The sequence below is a fragment of the Metopolophium dirhodum genome, chromosome 7 (assembly GCF_019925205.1).
Source record: "Metopolophium dirhodum isolate CAU chromosome 7, ASM1992520v1, whole genome shotgun sequence".
NCBI lineage: Eukaryota > Metazoa > Arthropoda > Insecta > Hemiptera > Aphididae > Metopolophium > Metopolophium dirhodum.
Window position 1 is genome coordinate 7303451 of NC_083566.1, and position 22514 is coordinate 7325964.

The 22514-nt window shown below is 33.0% G+C and overlaps 1 protein-coding gene across 3 annotated transcripts in view; it reads right to left on the bottom strand.

Annotated features, from left to right (window-relative positions):
• Positions 1–5056: 5056 nt before the first annotated feature.
• LOC132948714 (protein jim lovell-like) overlaps positions 5057–22514 on the bottom strand; it is a 62906-nt gene continuing 45448 nt past the window's right edge. For 2 of the 3 annotated variants that reach the window (XM_061019327.1, XM_061019325.1), the window contains exons 2-10: positions 12127–12296; positions 11868–12039; positions 10229–10795; positions 9725–9931; positions 9106–9360; positions 8437–8512; positions 7996–8019; positions 6737–6829; positions 5057–6642 (exon numbers count right to left, since the gene is read on the bottom strand). In XM_061019327.1, the coding sequence (XP_060875310.1) occupies positions 5576–6642; positions 6737–6829; positions 7996–8019; positions 8437–8512; positions 9106–9360; positions 9725–9931; positions 10229–10795; positions 11868–12039; positions 12127–12284 (2619 nt within the window). In that variant the 5' untranslated portion in view covers positions 12285–12296 and the 3' untranslated portion in view covers positions 5057–5575. The remainder of the gene's footprint in view (positions 6643–6736; positions 6830–7995; positions 8020–8436; positions 8513–9105; positions 9361–9724; positions 9932–10228; positions 10796–11867; positions 12040–12126; positions 12297–22514) is intronic. The other variant, XM_061019326.1, reaches the window with a different exon arrangement.

Here is a 22514-nt window from a genome sequence, read left to right on the forward strand (position 1 = left end):
CGATTATTACACGCTAATGAGACTCTTATGGAAAAAATAAAAACCAAATATCTAAAATCTTTAATATTTTTGCTCCTGTACATTTAACCAGCACCATGATTCTTAACCGGAATACGATTTGGCGACTAAGAAAATATATAACTTATAAACATCACCGGCACGGGACCCTGCATGTTCGGCGAGACTTGTGCGTGCTGGCGTTTAAATTTTTATTTATTTATTATAATAAATATTAATTTCGGTTCTCTTCAACGTCTCTATTAATTTTCCCGCCCCCTTTAATTTCCCTCCGGCAAACACTTACCTGACACAATTATTATTGAGACAAACTTGTCCCATTTATTAACACCCGTTTAATATACCACTCGCTTAAATGATCAACTACCACCCCGATACTTACGATCCACACCATATTATAAGACGTGTCTGCGAGACTGAGCGGCGAGCATAGAGTAATAAGAATATTCTTATAACTCTATGAGGCCGAGTGAAGTTATCGTCATACGTGATTCATTGTTATTATATTATTTTAACAAAAACAATTCGTGTGGGGTCCATTGAGATTTGGGGTACGTTCGTGCGGGGGGCTAACCTAAATTATGTCCGACAAGACCAACCATTGATAGCAGGGCTTATAAGTTTCTAAATTCTATTACTCCCCATCGCTTAATGGCACTACCATATTGGTTTCATTTCACGTCAACCTATACAATTTAACGGTTTGTGTGTAAGTACTAAATAATAATAATAATAATAACAATAATAATATGTACCTACTGCCCTGCGTTTTATGCGACGTTCCATCCTATTACACGATCAGCCCCACACAAACCGTGAGATTTCAATGTTTGTTCAACTGCCGCCGCCAAGCCATCGTTTTATTGTATTGTTAGGTAGTTAATAATAATAATAATAATACAAAAATATAAAGAAATCGTTATGATAAAGTGTAAACAATTCGTTCAGGTCGATCGGAAAAGTAGATTAGCGTAAACCAGACAGGAATTTAAATTAAAAAAGTATTACTCTATATGTTGATGGACCTAACTTACGTCTTATACTGTATACGCATGGTCATGACTCGTGACTCGCGACAATTCATTTAATCGTTCAGTATGATGGACATTAAAAATCTGTATGAATTTATATTTTTTAAATACAATATAATAATATTTATTGGGGGACGGAGTGGCCGAGCGGACTAAGACGCGCACCGTCGCTGGTTCGAACTCAACCACGGGTGGCTTTTTTCTTTGGCAGTCACGGTGTCCGGAGAGAGAGGCCGCCATCCCCCACCCGGGCATGGCAGATACCTACGGGTGCCCACTTCAAAAATCTGCCAAAACAAACACACACGAGTTAAAAAACCTACAGTACCCTCCTCCCACAGTTCCAAAGGCCTCAGTTGTCGAAGCCTCAACCACCCCAAAAAAATAATATTTATTATTATTATGTTTCAAATAATATAGAGAAACCTATTTTAAAAGTTTTTTTAAAACAAACTAATTTAATAACAGTCTGTGACAAAGTACCTATCGTATGACAAATATTTCAATTACACCTACACACGTCTTATTGTTGAAAATAATTAAGTATTATATACATTTATCACAGAACATTAGCGTGGCGTCACGAAGGTTAAGTTATTCAAACCGTTTCACTGTTGTTGTAGGTATATTAAAATATAGTAGTAATGTCATCTATATAATACCTACCGAGACCCAGACGACAATTCAATTTCACCAAAATTTGTTAACTCACCAGTGTAGGTAAATAATAATATATTGTAATCAGTAGGTACATGCAATGGATCTTTAAAACCGTGTTTCGAGAGCGACCATAGTATAATACCGTAAATGACACGATGTAAATCGGGAATGGAAGACCGTAAACATTACTTGTTTTTAGGACCGATCACTATATATTATAATACTATAATAATAAGTCGATTGCAGCTAGATAGTTATGTTACGCGTTATCGCGATGCAAACATGTATATGGTACATAATATATATAATAATATGTATTTTATTTCAACAATTGAAAAAAAAATTACAATACTTATGCCGGACTGCATGAAAAATGTATTAATCGAATGGTTTAAAACAGTTTAATGGACTATAAACTGCAGGCCACTAAATCTTATTTAAGGGACAATCATATAGCTCACCATTTATTTATTTTTCGTTAAATATTTGTTAATAACTGCTGGTTATGCAACCCAGCATTAATTATTTAAAATTTCAATCGTGTTGACTTCGGGGGGACTTCTATATAACGGACAGACAGAATACTGAGTTAATCAATTAACCAACATTACGTGGGGTGCGAGTGGTGCGACACAGCCATTTTATTTTTACAAACCTATTTTAGTAATTAGTATTATATAGTATTATTAATATAAACCATCATAGTAGTATCATCGTTGGTATATGACAATACTACGTTCGTTATTTCAAAAAAATATCATCCACATTATATGTATCTGCTGACCTTGTTGAGATTTTTGTTCGATAAACATTTTACTCGGTTCAGCTTTTTAAACATTTTCATTTAATATGAAATGTAAATATACTATGATATTGTTTAAAAACCCAACACCAATTTGAAGAATAATTTTCGGATGAACAAACATGAGTTTTGTAATGTCATTCGTAGGATAAACAAAGACAGAAAATACAAGCGTAATGTACACTTAAAATCGTAATATTTTATCGTAGTCAAAAACCAAATCAAAAAACATACATTTTAATTGATATATTTTTATTATTTTATTATTTTTTTCGTTTATTTATTTATTTTTTTTGTAATTATTATTTTGTTTACGAATCGTATAACATCTTATAATTTTTCGTTTTCAACGACATCCATTCATCAACTTTTCGATTCCCACAATAATAATAATAATCATAATAATAATAATAATAATATTAATAATAATAATAATAATAATGATAATAATAATAATAATAATAATAATAAGTAAATTATTGAATAATTTCAAAATTAAATTACATTAATTGATTAAACCTAACAACATAATTTGTATGTTTACTCAACGAGAGTTTTAGGACAAAAAAAAAATACTAAAACAATTAAATAATGATAATAATAATATTCTTAAAAGGTTAAATCATAAAATTATAACAGGAACCAATACCAAAAAATCAACTTAACAAGGTCATCAGAAATGACGCTATTACCAAAAAATAAAATAAAATAATAATACAAATAATAACACACTCACAAAATAAAAGTTAAGACAAAAGAAAACAGTATTTTTCATAATTTACTTTTAACCTAAACGTCTACTAGCTATATTAACAAAACAATTTTTTGTTCAATTAATTTACACGTACATGATAAAAACAGACGAAAAAACACATTTAAAATAGGTTATAAACTATCGGACGTTATGTGATTTAATTATAATATATATATAATATATTGTATTTATAGAATAATTATTATCTAACGAAAATTGGTACATCTAGTTAATGCCCTGAGATGCTGCACCATTATTGTATTATAAAAATGTATCTATATAATCATTATCCGTATATAGGTATTTTAAATGTAATATGGTTATAACATAATAATATTATAATATGACGTTTTATATTTTGTTTGTTTGTACATTTGAAAAATATGAAACGGAGCAGAAACACAGCCTTAGGAAATAAAACAGAATAAAAAGCTTTGCTGGAACTTAAGAAATATATAAACTTAAGACATTTACTATTTTATTATAAATAAAAGGTAACAAATAAATCACCGTGAAAGTAATACATTGCACTCAATTTAACACACATAATATTATTATTATTGTTAAATAGTATTTATTTTTTTAATTTTTTTTTTTACACACAAGTGTATTTATATAACAGACTATTATATTTTAAATATATTAATAAGTACTATAAATAATGAACTTTTTGGTTTGAAGTATATTTGTGTGAATAATAATCGTATAATAGAATATTATATTATTATTATCGTTCCTGATATTTATTACTATTATTATTTTCATTATGTATATAGAGGTACCTGTATTGTATTATAAATGTTTCATGATTACCCTGCATGAGTGACGAGTGTATTTCTCTATAGTTAAGTTTAAAATCCTATTTAGAACTATTGCAAGAAATAAAATTAAAAATTAATCGTTTGCCATGAGGACGTACCTTCGAAACAGGTACGACGCATACCGTAAACTATACTTTCATTATTCGCTTATTTGGATTGTTACAGTTGTAATGTCATAACGATATAATTTAACGTTATTACTGTAATAACGATGACGATAACGATGACGATGATATCAATGAAAGCTGTTATTAAAGTTTGACCGACCGCTTGTTGGGAGACACGTAAAGTTTTAATGTAATTTCGTTGGATACATATTATTATAATGTTACTTCAGTAACCAGATTGCTGGTAATATTACCTCCCATTAATCACAAAATTGTACAAACGTATGCGTTTTATGGCTCAGAAAAAAAAACAAAAACAAAATGGCGAACGAACAGGAACTATAAAAAAAAAAAATATGTATTTTAGTGGCTTCATAATATACGAGGAACAATATTGTATAATATATTTTGTCGTTTTCTCTTGCTGATTTCGAGGTAAATATCATGTTTTTATCTCTCAAAAACCGTACGAAATGCAGTAAAAGTTAAAGCCAACATGTGTGTATAGGAATCACAGTTTCACAGAAGTATACACATGATTAATAACTAATAAAAATTAAAATAAAATTACTGTAACTAAAACTTAGGAACTGTATGTAGACACCATAATGTGTTCGGCTGTATATTAGGTAATTGTATCGTTTTGATTTGTTTATCGGGCTGAGATGAAATTCTATTGTTTCGGAACAATAATTATGATTTATCTTTAAAATGGCTACGTTTTGGTCTAAAATAATATAATAAATTTTTTTTTTTAATAACGATACGACGATCACACTTATAAATATGTACACGATCAATTTGTTTTAAAATCTAATTTACACGTTTTCTTTGTATTCACTAGCTGTAGTAATAGTAGTAGATGTGTTTACATTTTTTTTTGTTTTCGTACCAAATTTTTTCATTATTTTTTATTGTTTTATTTCAATCCCTTATCATTAAAAACGATTATTATATGTTACACGCGCGATTACGAACCACGGCCGTACGATTCGTCCGAATGATTATATTATATTATATTTATAATTACTATTATTATTTTTTATAGATAATATTATAATTTACAGACATAATAATATATTATTATAAATTGATTACGGGTAAGGGCGAAAAAGAAGGATTGACAGGATTTAGGGTGGGTGGTTTTGGGGTGTAGGTAAAGGGCGTGCGCGCACATGGTTGCGGGTGGGATACGGGGCGGCGATTCAGCCGAAAGCCCGTGACGACGACCACGTGGTGGACAAGGAACGCGCGCGCTCGTGTACAAGACGGGCTTATGCGTATTTTTCGGTACACAAGACGCGAAGAACACCGCTTTGGCGAAATTATGTTCGGAGCACCGCGTCGAACGCCGCCAGCGCGTAGTCCCTAAACACCCCGTGTCAGTCTTGCTCCTTGTCCTTGTCATCAGCTTCCGGACTCAGTCTTTCGTCGTCGACGTCTTCGTCGTCGTCCTCGTCGTCGACCCCGTCATCCTCGTCACCGGCACCGGCGCCACCACCGATGTCACCGGCGCCACCGCCGACGTCACCGCCGCCGCCAACGCCGATCCCGCCGGCCTTTGAGAAGTCCATGGCCACCACGTCGTCGTCGTCGTCCTCGTCGTCCTCGTCGTCGACGCCGCAATCGTCGACCCCGTCATCGTCGTCGCAGTCGCCTTCGCCCTCACCCTCACCGTCGCCGTCACCATCACCATCGCCATCACCCTCGCCACCCGTCGTCGGTGGTTCTGAGTTGCTGCGACTGGCAGCCGGAGACTTCATCGCATAGTCCAGCACGACGGCCGACTGCAACGGCTGGCCGCCGATCATGTCCTGCAGTCCCAAGTACTGGTGTTTGTCGGCCGCCGACATCGACGACATGTGTTGCTGTTGCTGGTGCATCAGGTGTATCATGTCTATGCCCATCGGGAACGTGGACCCAAAGTCCGGGAAAAAGTTGGGAGTTGGGAACGCAGGTGGGTTGAATCCCGGAGGCCCCAGCATGAGGTCGACGGGTTCCGAGGGCGGGTTGCACGGCTGCAGTGTCGGGCCGTTGCCTCCACCGCCGTTATTGTTACCGGAACCGTTGATATTCGACTGGCCGTTGTTGCCACCGCTGTTGTTGTTGTTGCTGTTGTTGTTATTGTTATTATTGTTGTTCTTGTTGCTGCTGTTGTTATTGTTCGATATGGACCCGAAGTGCAACAAGTCCAGCGGACCGTTTATGTCACCGAAACATTCTTTTTTCAACTGTTCCAGTTTTAGCGATTTACCGTATTTGCCACGCACGTACATGAGCAGACTGTTGTACGGTATACCGAAGATCCTGGACGCCTGCGACGTGGTCATCTTCTTGTTCCACACGTGCTGTAGCGCTTCCGTGAGTTCGGCATTTGTCCACGACCTGGGAGGGCCTCCGCGGGGAGCGCTGTGCTGGCCCTTGGGACGTCCAACCGGGAACATTTTCTCTGCAGAGAAGAAAATAAGGAAAAAATGAAAAAAATGAACGAATTAGAAGTGACTTGCTATAAATTGCGTTGCCCATAAGGTTGTATTACTTACTTTTCTTTTTACTCGGCGGTGGATTGTCGAACCTCGGTTCGATCAGTTCGTTTAGCAGTGGGTTTCTACAGCCGTCCAAACCGGGAAATAGACCTGTTATGAATGAAGATCACATTAGAAAAAAATGATAGTACACACACGCATTGACAAACAAAATAAAAATGCATAATCTACGATTTAAAATAATATTTAAATGTCATCACGTTGAGAACTTCCAACGATTTGTCGCACTATGTTAGAATAATTATTTCAAAATGATAAAGAATCATCGTTGGAGTTTATGAAGGATAATACCACATCATAATATTATATTGATGTTGTTGTATTAATCGATCGTCACTGTTCGCGAAATTATTACCGTAATACGTAATATTACGTATGTAAAATATGTTATTATGATTGAACACCGGCACGATTGATTTATTTTGGAATTGGCAAATAGCAAGTGTCGTGTAGTAAGTAACTATACCTATGTGTAATTAATACGAAACGGCAAAGTTGTAATAAGAAGGAGAATGAAAAAAGGACAGATTAAATTAATGTAATGCTAAACTTAAGTATTTCTAAAAAAATATTATTTTTGAAAATTCAGTGCCCCCTTTATACATCCTTTATACATAATATTTGCTATGACATTAATTCTTCATGCATCTAGTGCAATGAAACTGTTACGTGATTAATTTTCAATTTACAATAAAAACCGTCCGAGAGAAAGCTTAATAAATATTTATTAGTTACCTATATCAAAACTGTTTTAATTCTCAGTTTATTATATTGTTGTTTCAAATATTTAAACAAATCAATGGATTTTAATAGATGAACTGTATTTTTTTTTAAACTCAATTTATTGAACTCATTAAATAATATAGAAATAATTAATAATATTCCGGAACTAACAACATTAATAATAATGTATAATCGGTTTTTTTATATTATGTTGTAATTATTATTATATATTAATATAATTACTAATTAAATGTATTTTTTTATAGTATGCGACTGTGTGCCATATAAAAACAACATTGTTAAGAAATGATTATTATTAAATAGAAAACGCAATATTGATTTGCCCCTTTTATTTCAAACACCACTATACATGAAAGAAAATAATTGGTCTACCTTAAACGCCTAAAAATAATTTTATAATTTATTTTTATATTTGATAGTTTTAAAACAATTTTTTTAATGATTATTCAGTTGTTGCTAAACAGTTAACTATTTTATTACGTAATGAAAATTTTTTTTTCTGTTACTCTTACCAAATTGGGCATCTATTGGAAACACTATAATAGAAAACAAAAACAAAAAAGTATTAGCTTTATGAACTCGATAAAACTAAAATGAATTACAATATAATATATCAGAAACATTTTATTGCTCTCGTCATTGTTACAATTGACAATTGTTATCCTACGACTGCGGATAAGTTTGAAATAAATTATAGTATAAGATACTTCATATTACAAAAAAAAAACGCATACGCATGTCGAGTGCTCTTTTAAAATAATGAATTCCAAACAAAAATAATATAATATAATATATTATTATAAAAAGAACACTAAGCGCCTAACAAAAAACACATGGACACGTAATTACTTGGTGTGCTCTACCTCTTAGTCACACACACAAGCTACATTTTTGTTTTCTCTAACAATGTTTTATATTTATTAACTCAAAGTATACATAATATTCAAACTTACTGTGAGGAGGTCCTTGTAGAGATAGCGACGACAACGGTCCAAAAGGCGGAAACAGCGAGTTCTCAAAGTGCGGATCCTATAAAAAAAAAAAAAAAAATGACATATTATGAACTTTGTTTCGTAATACTGTTAAAATGACTTCTGTTAAAATCTAATATTAAAGTGTATGTATGATAATAATATGGTAAACAAAGTAAATCTATACTAACGTACCTAAAACTTAAGAGCTCTCGAAAGTATACAATTTAAATACGTTACTGAAACTGACCATTTAAACTATGTTTATGACTCAAAGTTGTGTATTTTTTCAAAATTTTTTTCGAAATTAAAATCATATTTGTATAGGTAAAGCACTATAATATTATTATAAATAGGTACAAATATTTGCAAAAAAGAAACACCACTTTCAGACGAAAATCTCGGTCGTAGGTTTTAGTTACTGCCAAGGGATTAATAATATTTTTATATTCTATATGTATATTAAAATTTTAAAGCAACCAAAAATATCATTGTTACTTCGGTTGACATTAATAATATTTCCACGGACTTTAATTTCCAAAACGAATAAACAAACTAAACAGTAACGACGAGTCCCCGTGGTAAAGAGGGGTGAAAAAATAAAAATAAAATACGTAAAACAAAATATAAGTAGCGAAGACGTGAACTCACGTGTGGATTAAGTGGTATGCTCATGGGATCCGGCCCATAATAAGGGAAGTCCGGATGCCTCTGATGCTGTTGTTGGTGGTTGAGATGATGATGGTGGTGATGGTGGTGGTTCTTTTTGTTACTCGACTGGTTATTATTATTATTGTTATTGTTGTTTACGTTCGGATTGCCATTGTTGGCAGTCAACTCTACCGGCAGACTTTGTCCCAAGTCTCCAATCATTTCTGATTCTTCCACTTCGACCTTCATTTGTTTCTGAAAGAGAAAATAATATCTCGTTATAAACGTATAAACGCATAGAAAAATAACGCCAATTATGACGTGTTTCATTAAAAACATTGAATGAGATGTAAAATTATGTGTGTAAAATAATGAAATATTATAATAATAATAAACTAATACGCTAAATTGTAAATAATATAAAACCCATAATTTTCTCTTTCTCCATCACACTTTCATTTCCTTTTTATTATGAACAATATTATTTGAACAACTATAAAACATCATTGAGTCATTTTTCTTTACAACAAAAAAATGTATCAATTAATTTTATATATTATTATAGGCATACTTATATCAGTCGTCCATTTAGATTTACAAGTTATGTTTGAAAACTCACATTTGCCGACGGCGACGGTGTCCTATCCGGCCTCTTACTGTTACAACTTAAATTTGTCGGCATGTTTTCGTTATTGATATTTTCATTGTTCGGTGATTTTTTCATCGACAAATTTTCGGCGACATTGTTACTGAAGTTCGACGGAGAAGGAGCTTTGCTCAAATCTTGTGGACCAATCGCTTCGCCCGATCTTCGCCTGGGTCGAGCCTAAATATATGCATGTACACACAATGATGTCAATAAAAATCGTTGTATAAAGGTTAAGCGCGTCGTATTATATTAATATAATATTATAGTATTGTCTGTAGTTGACAACATTGGACGTTGTATAAGCATTATTGGCAAATTTCTCTCTATGAAGTATAGTAACGGGTTCGGTTCTTCGAGACGAAGAGAAAAGAATATTGAAACACAGCGAACGAAAAACCACACAGTGAGGTTAGCTGGTCACGTAATAATATCGCAATTCAGGTGCTGCATCAGTATAATATAGGCACGACTTACCTGTTTCCTGCGAGGTGTCGGCGACGGACAGTTCCGGTCGCTGAACGTGATGGGTGGCAAGTGCTGTATCTGTGGCAGGCGGATGTGCGAAGGATCGTACGGATTGGCTGCAGCGGCGGCCGCAGCGGCCGCGGCGGCCTGGAAGAACATCCTGGTGGTCGGCGACATGCGGCCGGCGGATCCGTCGCGGTGGTGCGGTGGCGGCAGCGCGAGCGCGTGGTGCGGCGGCGGCTGCGACTTGTTGCGCGGACTCTGCGGCGAGTCGGCGGTCCGGTGCCTGTGGTGGTGATGATGGTGATGGTGACCCTTGCCCGGAGAACTCTGTCCGTTCGTCAGCTCGTGGCCGGCGGTCGTGCCGGATTTGCTGCCGCTGGGACTGTGGCCCCTGTTGGAGTGGTGATGGTGATGGTGATGGTGGCCGCCCACGCCGTGGTGATGAGACGACGGAAGCGGTGGCTGCTGTTGCTGTTGCGACGGTGATGGTTGGACGTCCGTGGGCGTCGCCGACGACGAAGTGGGCGAATCGACAAACAACGGAATGCGCTCAGTGTGGGCCAGTCCGCGGATCTGCAATCGTGAAAGCGATTAGCGGTCGCGATCTATGACCCACAACCCACCCGATGGTAGCCAGGGTTCTCTTTGCTCCCCCCCCCTTCCAATCATCAGCACACATTCGTTACAGTCGTTGGTAATATTATATAGGTACCTACGAGTTGACATGGTCAGTGATGAATGAGGAGCGGGTATGATGACGGGTCGTACTGCCGTGGCTTTACCCAGTTAAAAAAGTTGGAAGCCGACCAATTATTTTTTCTTAATAATTTTTTTTACCCGTTCTAACAAAGGCAAAGGTTATTGCATAAGTAATTCATTAGAACTAAGAATATTTTATAATGGGTTGGGTTAGTGTGTTATTTAATATTTTTATTGATTTTTAATGTTCATACCTATCCAAAGTGTAACGTCAAGGTGTAAGTCCACTCACTATATTTACTATAAATTAAGCATATAATGCATGTATATTTAAATATTGTGTACCTATACTTGTAATAGGAAGTAATACCTATATTATTTTGTAGGTAGTTTATATTTATTAAATTAACCATAACTCGAGTATGACTGAAGTATAAAGAAAAAAGAAACCTAATAATGCATAATTTCTAACTCAAAACTTCCGGAATTTAATTTTATTTTGGATAAAATCTTACAAACATCGAAAGGTCAGTAATTTTTATTGCCATATCCGTCGGATTTTTACGAAACAAATCTCTGTCTTAATTAAACCTGTATTTTTAGGTCCTTAAACGTTCTTGGTACCTAGATATTAATAAATCTGCTCAAGCAACGTTTTTACAAGCTACGAGCGCATCAAATCAATGTTGTAAATGTATAGCTGCTTAACTGCAAACTAAAATACTATATAATATACCACGAGATCGATACAATTATATCTCAATTTTATAATCCTTTTAAAGTTTAGTTTGTACAAAATGTTATGCAAGTAAAAATAATAATATGGTCATCGATACTGTGAGGAGTTTACGTTAAAATCCGAAAATTTGTCTTCGTAGGTATAGGTACATACAATTTTTAGGTCTTCTTCCCGGATAACACTAATAATATTATAATGTTTACGTACTTGTAGCGTTTCAGCAGCCTGTAGCAACAACGGCAACTGTTCCTGGCCAACGTTAATCTCCCCTTTGTACATGAAGTGTATGATGGCTCTCATCTCCCAGTCAGGAAGGTCCTTAAGCACGATCACAGGATGTTTGCACGGGGTTTCAGAGAATAGCCTTTGAAAATATGGACTAGGAAAAACATACGATATAATTAAAAAATAATAAAGATATTATATTCCCGAGATACAAGTCTAGTGTATAAATTTGGGTAGGTACCTGCAAGCGGATAAGACGACTTTGTGGGCTTTGAACTGAGTCTTTTCACAAACCAGCGTGACGTCCACGAGAGTTTCGTTTTGTAGTAGCACTTCGATGGCGTCCATCATGTGGACCAGGTGATTGTTCCACCGAAGACTGTACTGTGGCGTGTCCATATCCGTTAATAACTGTATGGAGAAAAAATAAATAATATTGTTAGAATATAATCAACTGAAATTTTCAATAATTGTACAATAGCCGAGTTATAGTTTCACATTTGATTCGACTTCATTAAAATAATACGTAATGATATTGTAAAACAATACGTATTTGCTTTTCCGACCAGAAGGCCGTAAGATTATACTAAGATATTATAAAAAGAAGTTATTTCGATAAATAGAAGAAATACAAGAGTGGAAAAAAAAATTATAATCATATTCAAAACATTTTTTTGTATAAAAACCATGGAGTTTGATCACATTAAATATACAAAATAAAAATTGTGCACAATATTATGTGATGACATATTGTTATTATAGTAGATTATTTATTGTTAATGAGACGGAATGGTTGATTGAAATGAAATGCATGCAATATGCAAACATGTTGTCTTCGAAACACTGCGAAAACTGAAATGAATAGGTATGGTAAAAAGAAAATAGTGTCATTTACATTAGAAAAGGGGGCCTAAACTGTATAATGACAAAGTATGGCTCAAAAGGGCGAAAAGTACATTAAAAATGACGCTGTCGTAAATTTTATGACCTAAAAGTCTTTTTAAGGAAAAAACTTTATGCGAATAGTTTGTAATGACGGTAAACTCGACATTAAAAACACGGTAAATCAGATTTCTTCATTTTAGAACAATAATAAATAAAACTTAAATGGCTGTCATTTGTTTGCGCACAATTTACAATTTTTAAGTTCTGAGTGAAACGAACAATTTGTGATTGGTATTATAATACATAGTTTTTGTTTGTTTGTATTTTTCATACAAAATTTTCAAGTAATTTATCGATTAAAAATCGAATTTAGTTGATAATATTATATTGAATGTTCAGTTGTAAATAATTTATCTATAGGTAAATGCAAAGAATCAGAAAATACTACATAGATACCTATACAATCATGGTTGTTATGTTTATAACACAATGTTTTAAACAAATGGTTTTAAACATGTTTAAAACATAAATTTAAAACATTTGTTTTAAAATTGTTGTTAATTATTGTTTAAAACATACGAGTAAAACATACTAAACTACTTAAACTCTTAACGACATATTGTTTGAGTTTTAAAATGTTCTAAACCAATTAAAATATACTGTTTAAGACACTGTCTTAGTGTTCAACTAAAGTTGAGTTCAGAAATATATTAATTTTTTTAACGTAGCTAATATTCAATAATTGTTTTTAAGTTAATCCCAACACATCACTGCGCCAAGGCGATTTAAGCCAGACGAACGACCCGAGTGCCGACATTAATTATCAATTCCGTGACATAACATAGTGTTTGGTTAACATTTTTAAATACTACTATAATATTTTGTTATAGGTACATATATATAACTGGTAACGAAAAAAATCATGGTATGGACTGACCCAAAAAGTCCACTAGCACTTACAATAATAAAAATATGACACATTAATCAAATCCGTATTTTAACCAAACTATGACACCCTGGCACCGGGGCCAATAACTATTCCCCTCGACTGATTCCCTTTTTATGAGCCACTGACGTTTATAACAACGTGTGTACAATATTATTATTGCAAAATTATAAACCAATTTTTGACAAGGTGTTAAATTGTTCCACAGGAACGCAACGCATTGTGTGGTTAAGCGTGTAAAACGTATACAACTAGATTAAGGTGACATACAATTTCAACAGTATATAAGTCATTTTCCCTGGCGACGAAAGTTTAAGTTTTAGTAAAGTCGAAACGTATAATAATAGTACCTTCATAATAGTAACTCGTGGGTGTGTTTACTTGCCTATTATTATATTATTACATAACAGTCATATTGTTTCGAATGTTTGCCTCTTACACAACATATTGTTTCACTGGAAACGAGCGTAATAATAATATCCAATATGTAATACCTAATATCATATTGTTATAACGCACTCACAACTCACATGTCACAACACCACATGCTGCAGGTATATAAATACTCTTAATTATGTAAAAATCCCACGTGAAGACAAACAACTAATGCAAGGTTATTTTCATGTGTAATTATTATTATTATTATTAACCTAACCTAAGAGGACGCTACTCACGCATTTGTTTTCTCTGTCCTATAAATGCGTAACATAGCACATTTTTAAGTGAATTATTAGCATTGTTATGCTACATTATATACGCGAAACATGCTAAAAAAATTGAAATACTGTAAAAGCCCCTCTTACAGCCACAGATAATATTATTGTCTTACCATTAAGTTTCATAATAAGGCGAATCTCTCTAATTTTTAAACTTACAAAACTAACCGTGGACCATGGATATTTTTCTATGTTACGCACCCTTGTAAGACGGAGACAACCAATGCGTGTGCAGCGTCCTCTTAATATAATTTATTATGACGTTCGTCGAGGAGAGCGAAGGTATAATATAAATGTATGAATAATTGTGTACAATGACACCGCCTTTGCTCTAATACAATATTATTATAATAGCATAACCGATACGCCACTCGTGGTAAATACACATTATAATAATATTATGTCCGTCGGCGAGTGTTTCCGATAATATGTGGAACTTAAAAAAAAAATCTTCAGTTGCTTTGCACATGTTTAGGTAAACCCTATCGGCGTCCGTAATAATTAGAAGAGGTTTTTTGTGATACACAGAGGTTCCCAAAACGTACGTACTCACACAATTTATACTATCCGATCGTATTTCGTGAATATTCTTCAGTCATCTTCCGATGTATTGTCGCAATTGCATCGCGCGTAAAAAAAAATTCAACCGTTCACCCGTCTCATCTCGACAATGTTTGCCCACATAATAATAATAATATATTGTCAAGACTTATAATATTATATGTAACGTTTGCGCACTACATGTCTCTCTCTCTCTCTATATATATATATACACTATAATATTATAATACATGCCGTGCCGATGCCATTGCATCACGGCAATGCGATTTCCATACTACGAAGTATAGGAACGTATTATTATTATTATTATTATTATATAGCGCGCAGCACTCACGCGATAACGATGTACATATAATATCATAAAGTGCAACCGATATGAGGTGTGCATATTATTATTATAAAACAAAAAAAATGCACACGAGTGGACTGGCAATGCCGATGAAGAGTGCGGAAAAATAAACTCAAAAATATTACTCAAACAGTAAAACATCATAATATTATCATTTACGGTCTCATATACTATTATTATGTACCTTTTTTTTTCATGTGGTATCACAGCTGAGGTGGGAACTACGATAGTATTACTTCCACCACATATTATTATAGACTTATCTCGGTAGTCGGTACAGGTGTGCATCGGCAACAGTCGACGGATGGATACCCCTCCGGCCAGGCAATGTTGCATACCTACTCGTATTATTAGGATTTTTCAATTGGACGCGGATGACGGGGAGGATCCGATTTTTCAACAATATAGGTGTATACGTCGATTTCGATTTAAATAATATAATTGTGTTCGTTGTTAATGTAATACAATATAATATTATGATAGATGTATAGAACAACTCGGAACAGAGGTGTGATGCGATAGTGATAGTGCCGAAAGGACGAAAAATCGCGTACCTACCCTATTTTGGAAGTCGATGCAGCCCTTCGTATTGTAATGTTTCCATGCTGAAAATGACCGTAAGATAATACCGAGTGGTTTGAGGCTGTACAATTGTTTTCTACCTTTCGTGTGAACAATTTAGTGGGGCATAGCACTAGAGTTATATGTGATCACCCCCCCCCCCCCCTCCCTCACCAACCGCATTTTTTGTGCGTGGCATTATCGACTATAAATACATATTAGGACTTAGGCAGGCATGTTGTACAATATACACGAACGATTAGTGATCATGTACCGCCACTATGCGCATTATGTTCTTCTTCGTACATTCATAATTCATGTAGTTAATATATGGACGGGTGCAGTCGATTTGGTCGACATGAATAACAACGCGTAGTCCGGCGTAAATACACAGGTATACAATAGTCGGGTATCTATAGTATACCGGGTTAGCTGCAAGTATCACTATACCTAGGGTCCTAGCAAGTACTACTATACCTATAGAAAGTATATATTACCAACTAGCGAGTATTAAAATTTTTATTTTCCGCCATTCGTCTGACGATGACGAGAATAAGTCGGCTGCGGATTAAGTCGTCTGTCTAAAAAAAAAAAAACAAAACAATAAAAAACGATTTCATTCTTTGCACGATCGTTTTCCAACGATTAGTGCACCACCACCCCCCCCCCCTTTCCGCATTGCCAACGCTACTTATATGCATAAGATATAACGTTTCATATAATATCGATAACCGCATGTTATCGACAGGGGTCGGGATGGCGGTCAGACGTCATTTTTAATCGCAATAACGTACCAGCACTATAAAATATCATAATAATATACGAACTGTGCATTGTGAAATATATAGTAATTAATAACATTATAATTGTGGTTTAATAAATTTGCGTGAATATTTTATTTTCCATACGAGGTAAAGTCAGCACTGTCATCATACGCCTTATGTGGGTATAAGATAAAATATAGGATACGATTGATGAACAGACCTATAAAGGTGACATTTGATATTTAAGCACACGCATGAACAGACAGTAAAACCCGACGGATCACACAGCGGTTTTACAGATGTAATCGATTTTTTAGTTACCCAAGTTTGTTAGTATTATAATATAATATTGTATTATGCTTTACACACATAATATTATAACATTCGAGAATCGTATGTTTTTATCGGAATTTAATATAGACGTGAATTAAAAACTATATTATGAGCTCGTAGGTTTTTATAACAGTAACGTAACGCGATACCTGTTGTCGAGCTTAAAGAAAATAAAAATAAAAACAATTTCAACGCGATATAATAACACACGTAGTAAATGTGGAACATTTCATCTGATTTATTAATATACGTATCTATCTCAAACATGTTTTACATAATATGTCGTGTTACAGAATATAACTATAATAATAAAAATATGAGCACGGTTTTACAGTAGTCGGTAAAACCAACCATTTTCACACATAAAAATTTTTTTTAAAAAAAAAACCAAAAACAATAACCTTGTCTGTGTCTGTGTGTTAAAACAATGATGTATAATTCTAAAAGCAGAATAAAACTAGAAAATTGTTTAGAATTTTATAACTTTTTCAGGTATATAGTTGCGCAGTTCGTCGATTTATAGGATATTATAATTCATAAATGTATAGCAATATTATAATCATTACATACTTAGTGAATTAATGAACAGTAGAATTAATATTATTCATAATATTTTAGTCATTATATACCTTAATCCCCAATAATAAGACATCGAAATAACTGTTCCTTAATCAATATAAAATAAAAATGTCAAGATATAAAATTAATATTATTATACTTTCCATAAAGTATTTTATTGCCAGATATACGATATTTATTATAGGTACCTAACATTGTTGTAAATAATTATGATTTACTTGTTATCTGCAATAATTATTATAATTTCTAATATTATACAAGTAATGACTTCCTATGCATTGAAAATTGATAGAAATACTATCTTTTACAAAGTAAATAATTTACATACTTGATATAACTGGGTACAGGGTAAGTATAATATATTATATATTTGCGACGAATTATAGTAAATATAATTTACAATCAATAAAATATGTTTTTGCCAAAAAAAATAATTTTAATGAAATAATAGTTGTAAGATATTAAGTATTAAATAATAAATAATAAATAATTTGAATTAATTTACATTATAATATTAATGTATACATTAGTTTACTAAAAATAAAAAAATGATTATATAATTATTCAAATTACAAAAGTTGTTTTTTTAACATTTTGTTCTGTTTAAAAATACGATTTTTTGCATATATCACAATACAAATATAAGTAGGTATTGCGTTATTTCTTAAAAATGTTTTATAGTGTTAATTGATACCACATCACTTGTGAATGTTTCTTTTTTTTTCATTGCCAACTTAATATGATTTAAATAATAATTATTATTTAGTTTTCGTAGTATAATCAGTGTACCTCTTATAGTTTTAAAGAGCGGACGGCAAGAGAGTCACATTTTATTCACCTACCCGAGGACTGAATATTTATTGTCTGCCTCTGCAGTGTTTGAGCCACTAACAAGCAGGACCCGTTTTTATACGTGTTATTTAGTTTCATATACTATAAAGCTTTAAATTATAAAAGTTTTTTTTTTTTTAATAGAGATATAAGTTCTGTCAATTTTACCATGGGTAATTTTTTTTTACAGTGCAGCTTTATTTTGTTAAATTTTTTTAAGCAAGTAAACTTAAGATTTGTTCTTTGTAAATACTGTTAATATATAAAAATATAAAATTATTTAACATGAAACAGCAATTAAAATTGATTATAAAAATGATTAATGTTAAAACCAAATTCAGAAAAATTTAAATATACAATGCAAACTATAGTTATAATAAACCATGTTAACTATAACTATAGTTGTATTATATTGCACATAATATATAATTTATTACGAAAAAATGTTATCACTTATACTGACAAAAGAAAAAATTAAGAAGTTATGTGTTTTTGGTTAGAACTTTACTATATTGATAAAGTTTCGTGGCCCAATTAACGGGACAGTGTTTCGTCAATGGAATATCTATAATATAGTTTGGTATAAAAGGTTCATTTGTGATTCAATCACTAGTCTCACTCGTTGTAAATTATCTAATAATATATAACTTAAAGCTCGTAAAGTTTCTAATGAAACATTTGAATAATACTAATATTTGTTTATTGGCGCATTGAAGTATACACATTTAAATAAAGATTATATAATTTCATCGGTTTAAACTCAGATTAACAGACAAAAAATGTCCAGTTAATATATCAATGTCTTTCATGAAAGTTTCAACATGATTGCACGAACATAATGTTTAAAAGCTATATTGCCTATTATTAATATCGATTAATCGTAAAAACACGTATGCGTTTAATCGACGACGGATCATAATTTTCGACTAATATTCTACTTCAAGACACATATTCAATGCCAACTGATTATAAGTATGTATCTATATACGAACATATAAAATGTATACCTGTGTATATCTGTATATAATATATGTTTGCAGTCTGCATAATACTGCAACAATTCTCCACGAGACATTATAATACGACATTACGACTTACAGTGTACCTACGGACTATACAGTGAGGTGTTCATACGATTTCCCTTTTTTTACTTTTTTTTTTGCCGTGAAAATCATTTCCAAGGTTTCTATTATCTTTACAGTAATACATAAATTCGTAGAACACAAAAGTGTACAGCAATAATGTTTCACGCTCATAGAATAAAAACTATATGTTTATAATATGTTTTTTATACATATCTGGCACCTGCGCTACTATTACAATTATAATTATACTAATCGCCATAATATTATTATTATAATATATTATATACAGATATAGTATTATTTGTTGTATGTTATGTGTCAAATGGATTTTTAAAATTTAAATGCACCTATATATTATAGTTAAATCGTTACGGAAGCTATTATCGTTATCAAGCTATTATTAATAACATATAGTATTATAGTGATATAATTATTTGTCTATACTTACATTATGCATTAACGGCACGTGAAGTAAGTGTGTTAGTGCGTGCCTACCACACAATTATAAACTTATGCAATAACTGTATAATTAAAGATTTCAAAATGTTCCAAGTGTTTTAATTATATTACAGCTGACTATTTTTTTAAAGTGATATTTTGATAGATATTTATACCGTTTTGGTTTTTATATTTTACATTAAACACAGACAAATTCAAAATATTGCTGCCGGTCCAGCGTAATCAGACAAGTGTATGATGCAGTGAGGTCGGTAATATATTTGGTTGTACTGTAAGCGGACAGTTACTACTTAAACTATTTTCACGCCCCTGTTAAAACGGAGACAGAAGCCCCAAATCTAAAATAGCCAATATAGGTTATTGGACTAAAACATACCTAATAGTTGTTTAGAAATATATATGTTATTCTTGATTCCTTGATATATTATGGCGATCGGATAAGTTTGTTTTCGGTAGGTAAGCCATTATGTATTATAATGTATTATGTGCAATATTAACAATTTCATTTCATTGTCTACAGTGCGAAATACTGTTTCATTGGTGTTTAACATATCGAAAAGTATATTATAACGAACTAGTTGCCATAAAACGATTAATCGCTTGAGCATTAATTTGTTTTGTTTCCGCTGATAACGTCTAAGTACCAACGAGTAGCCGAAAAATACAAAAAATCCGAAAAAGATGGGTAAAAAAGTAAATACACCACCCGCGAAGCATTCGGTGTTGCGGAAAATCCAATGAAACATATTAGGCGAACGTAATAAACATTTTACTCGTACTGGGAAAAGTTTCACGAATCACTGGCTGGTTTTGTATTCGGTTAGTTTGGAAGGGCGAGTATCATTGGAATATAAATTAAAGAGCTTATGCCCATTCTTCATTGAGGAAATATACCCACAAGGCCGCGGTTACTTTGGTGTTTTTTTTTTTTACTCAAAGATGGTACACGTCAAACTTACACGGAAACGATATAATGTAAATATAAATTATAATATATTATATAAATCGATGTCACAACTGTTATCATCTGCCAAGCGATATGCACCGCGAAATACTATGCATCAAATATTATATGATTTTATGCGCGTACTTATAGTTCTAAAATATAATGCTATTATTCAACTGGTATAAACCGTATTTCATTCGTCGACTCTTCTGACCGACTTTCGGTGGATCCGACGTAGGCATTTCGGAATTTCGATACCAGCTATGTCCACATGGAGGCGATTGACTTTTTGATGTGCTTTGAAGTCTTTCCGAATTCCTCTCGAAGCGCAAACTCGCGAACCGGTGGTGATACGACCGTCACGTCCGTTATAATATAGGCAACATATTATTAGGATATTCCACGGGGATCACCGATTATCACTACTATGTAAAATTAAATACCATCCTCGATAATTTCACGAGTTTACGACTCTCGGATGGCAAATGCAGCGTGAATAAACTGTACGAAAAACCGTATACAACAACTGTTGAGTTACATTTCCATTTAAAGCGATTTCGAAGCAAATCAATTTACAAACAATTTCGGCACCAGACCACGATAACAAACGAACTATAGTTAAACGAATACCAAAATATTACTAAATCAATACACCTAGACCTATAAAAATATATTTATCGATCATCAACGTCTTAACACTTGACCATCACTCCCTAGTTGCAGAAGACCACCACTGAATCGGAAATCCTCATGTGTTTATGGAATTGTCAATGCACATTAAAATGCTAGTTTACATGCGTCTTAAATAGTAGGATTAGAAAATAATTTAAAACCAAAGTTATAATTCGAATGTTTTTTGCTGTACGATTTTATGCTATATCTTCCGTGCTCAAAGTAGTTACCATATTATAGTTTTGCTGGTTTTCCCGCCGAACATATTACTTATCATTAACGAATTTATATGCATTGTAAGGCGCAAATCCAGTGAGAGGTATAAGGGGATTTATCCCCCTTTCTTTGGAAATATTATAATATTTTATGTATTATATATTTATTATAAAATAACTAATGCAAATGTTTGTATTGTTATCAAAACGTATCTATGATGGTTGGGTTTCTATAGTATATTATGTACTGAAATTACAAATGTATTTTTTCTGTATAAAATGTAATCCCTCCTCCACCATTTCAGATTTCTAGATCCACGCCTGTGCATTTTTAATTCCGAAGTTAATTCGATTTCTTCAATCGAATCAAACAATTGATGCACATTAGTCTGATGCCAATATTAAAAATCGTTTATATGCACATAACTCCCGAATTAACCTAATGAGCATTAACGATCGCATAGACACACGGTATTTTATTATACCGCATCATCCGATGTCCGGACACTTAAATACCATAGCATACCACTATATTATACCTAATGGATAATACGATACGTTACAGAAGATACTATGGCGATGAATGATCACGGTATGCGGTAGACGATTTTTATGGAAACGTTACTGACTAAATAAATAACTACAGTTAGGTACCAATACGTGTAGGACCTATAATATTTTTATACGCGATCGCCGATCGTAGTATGTTATAATATAATTATCATGC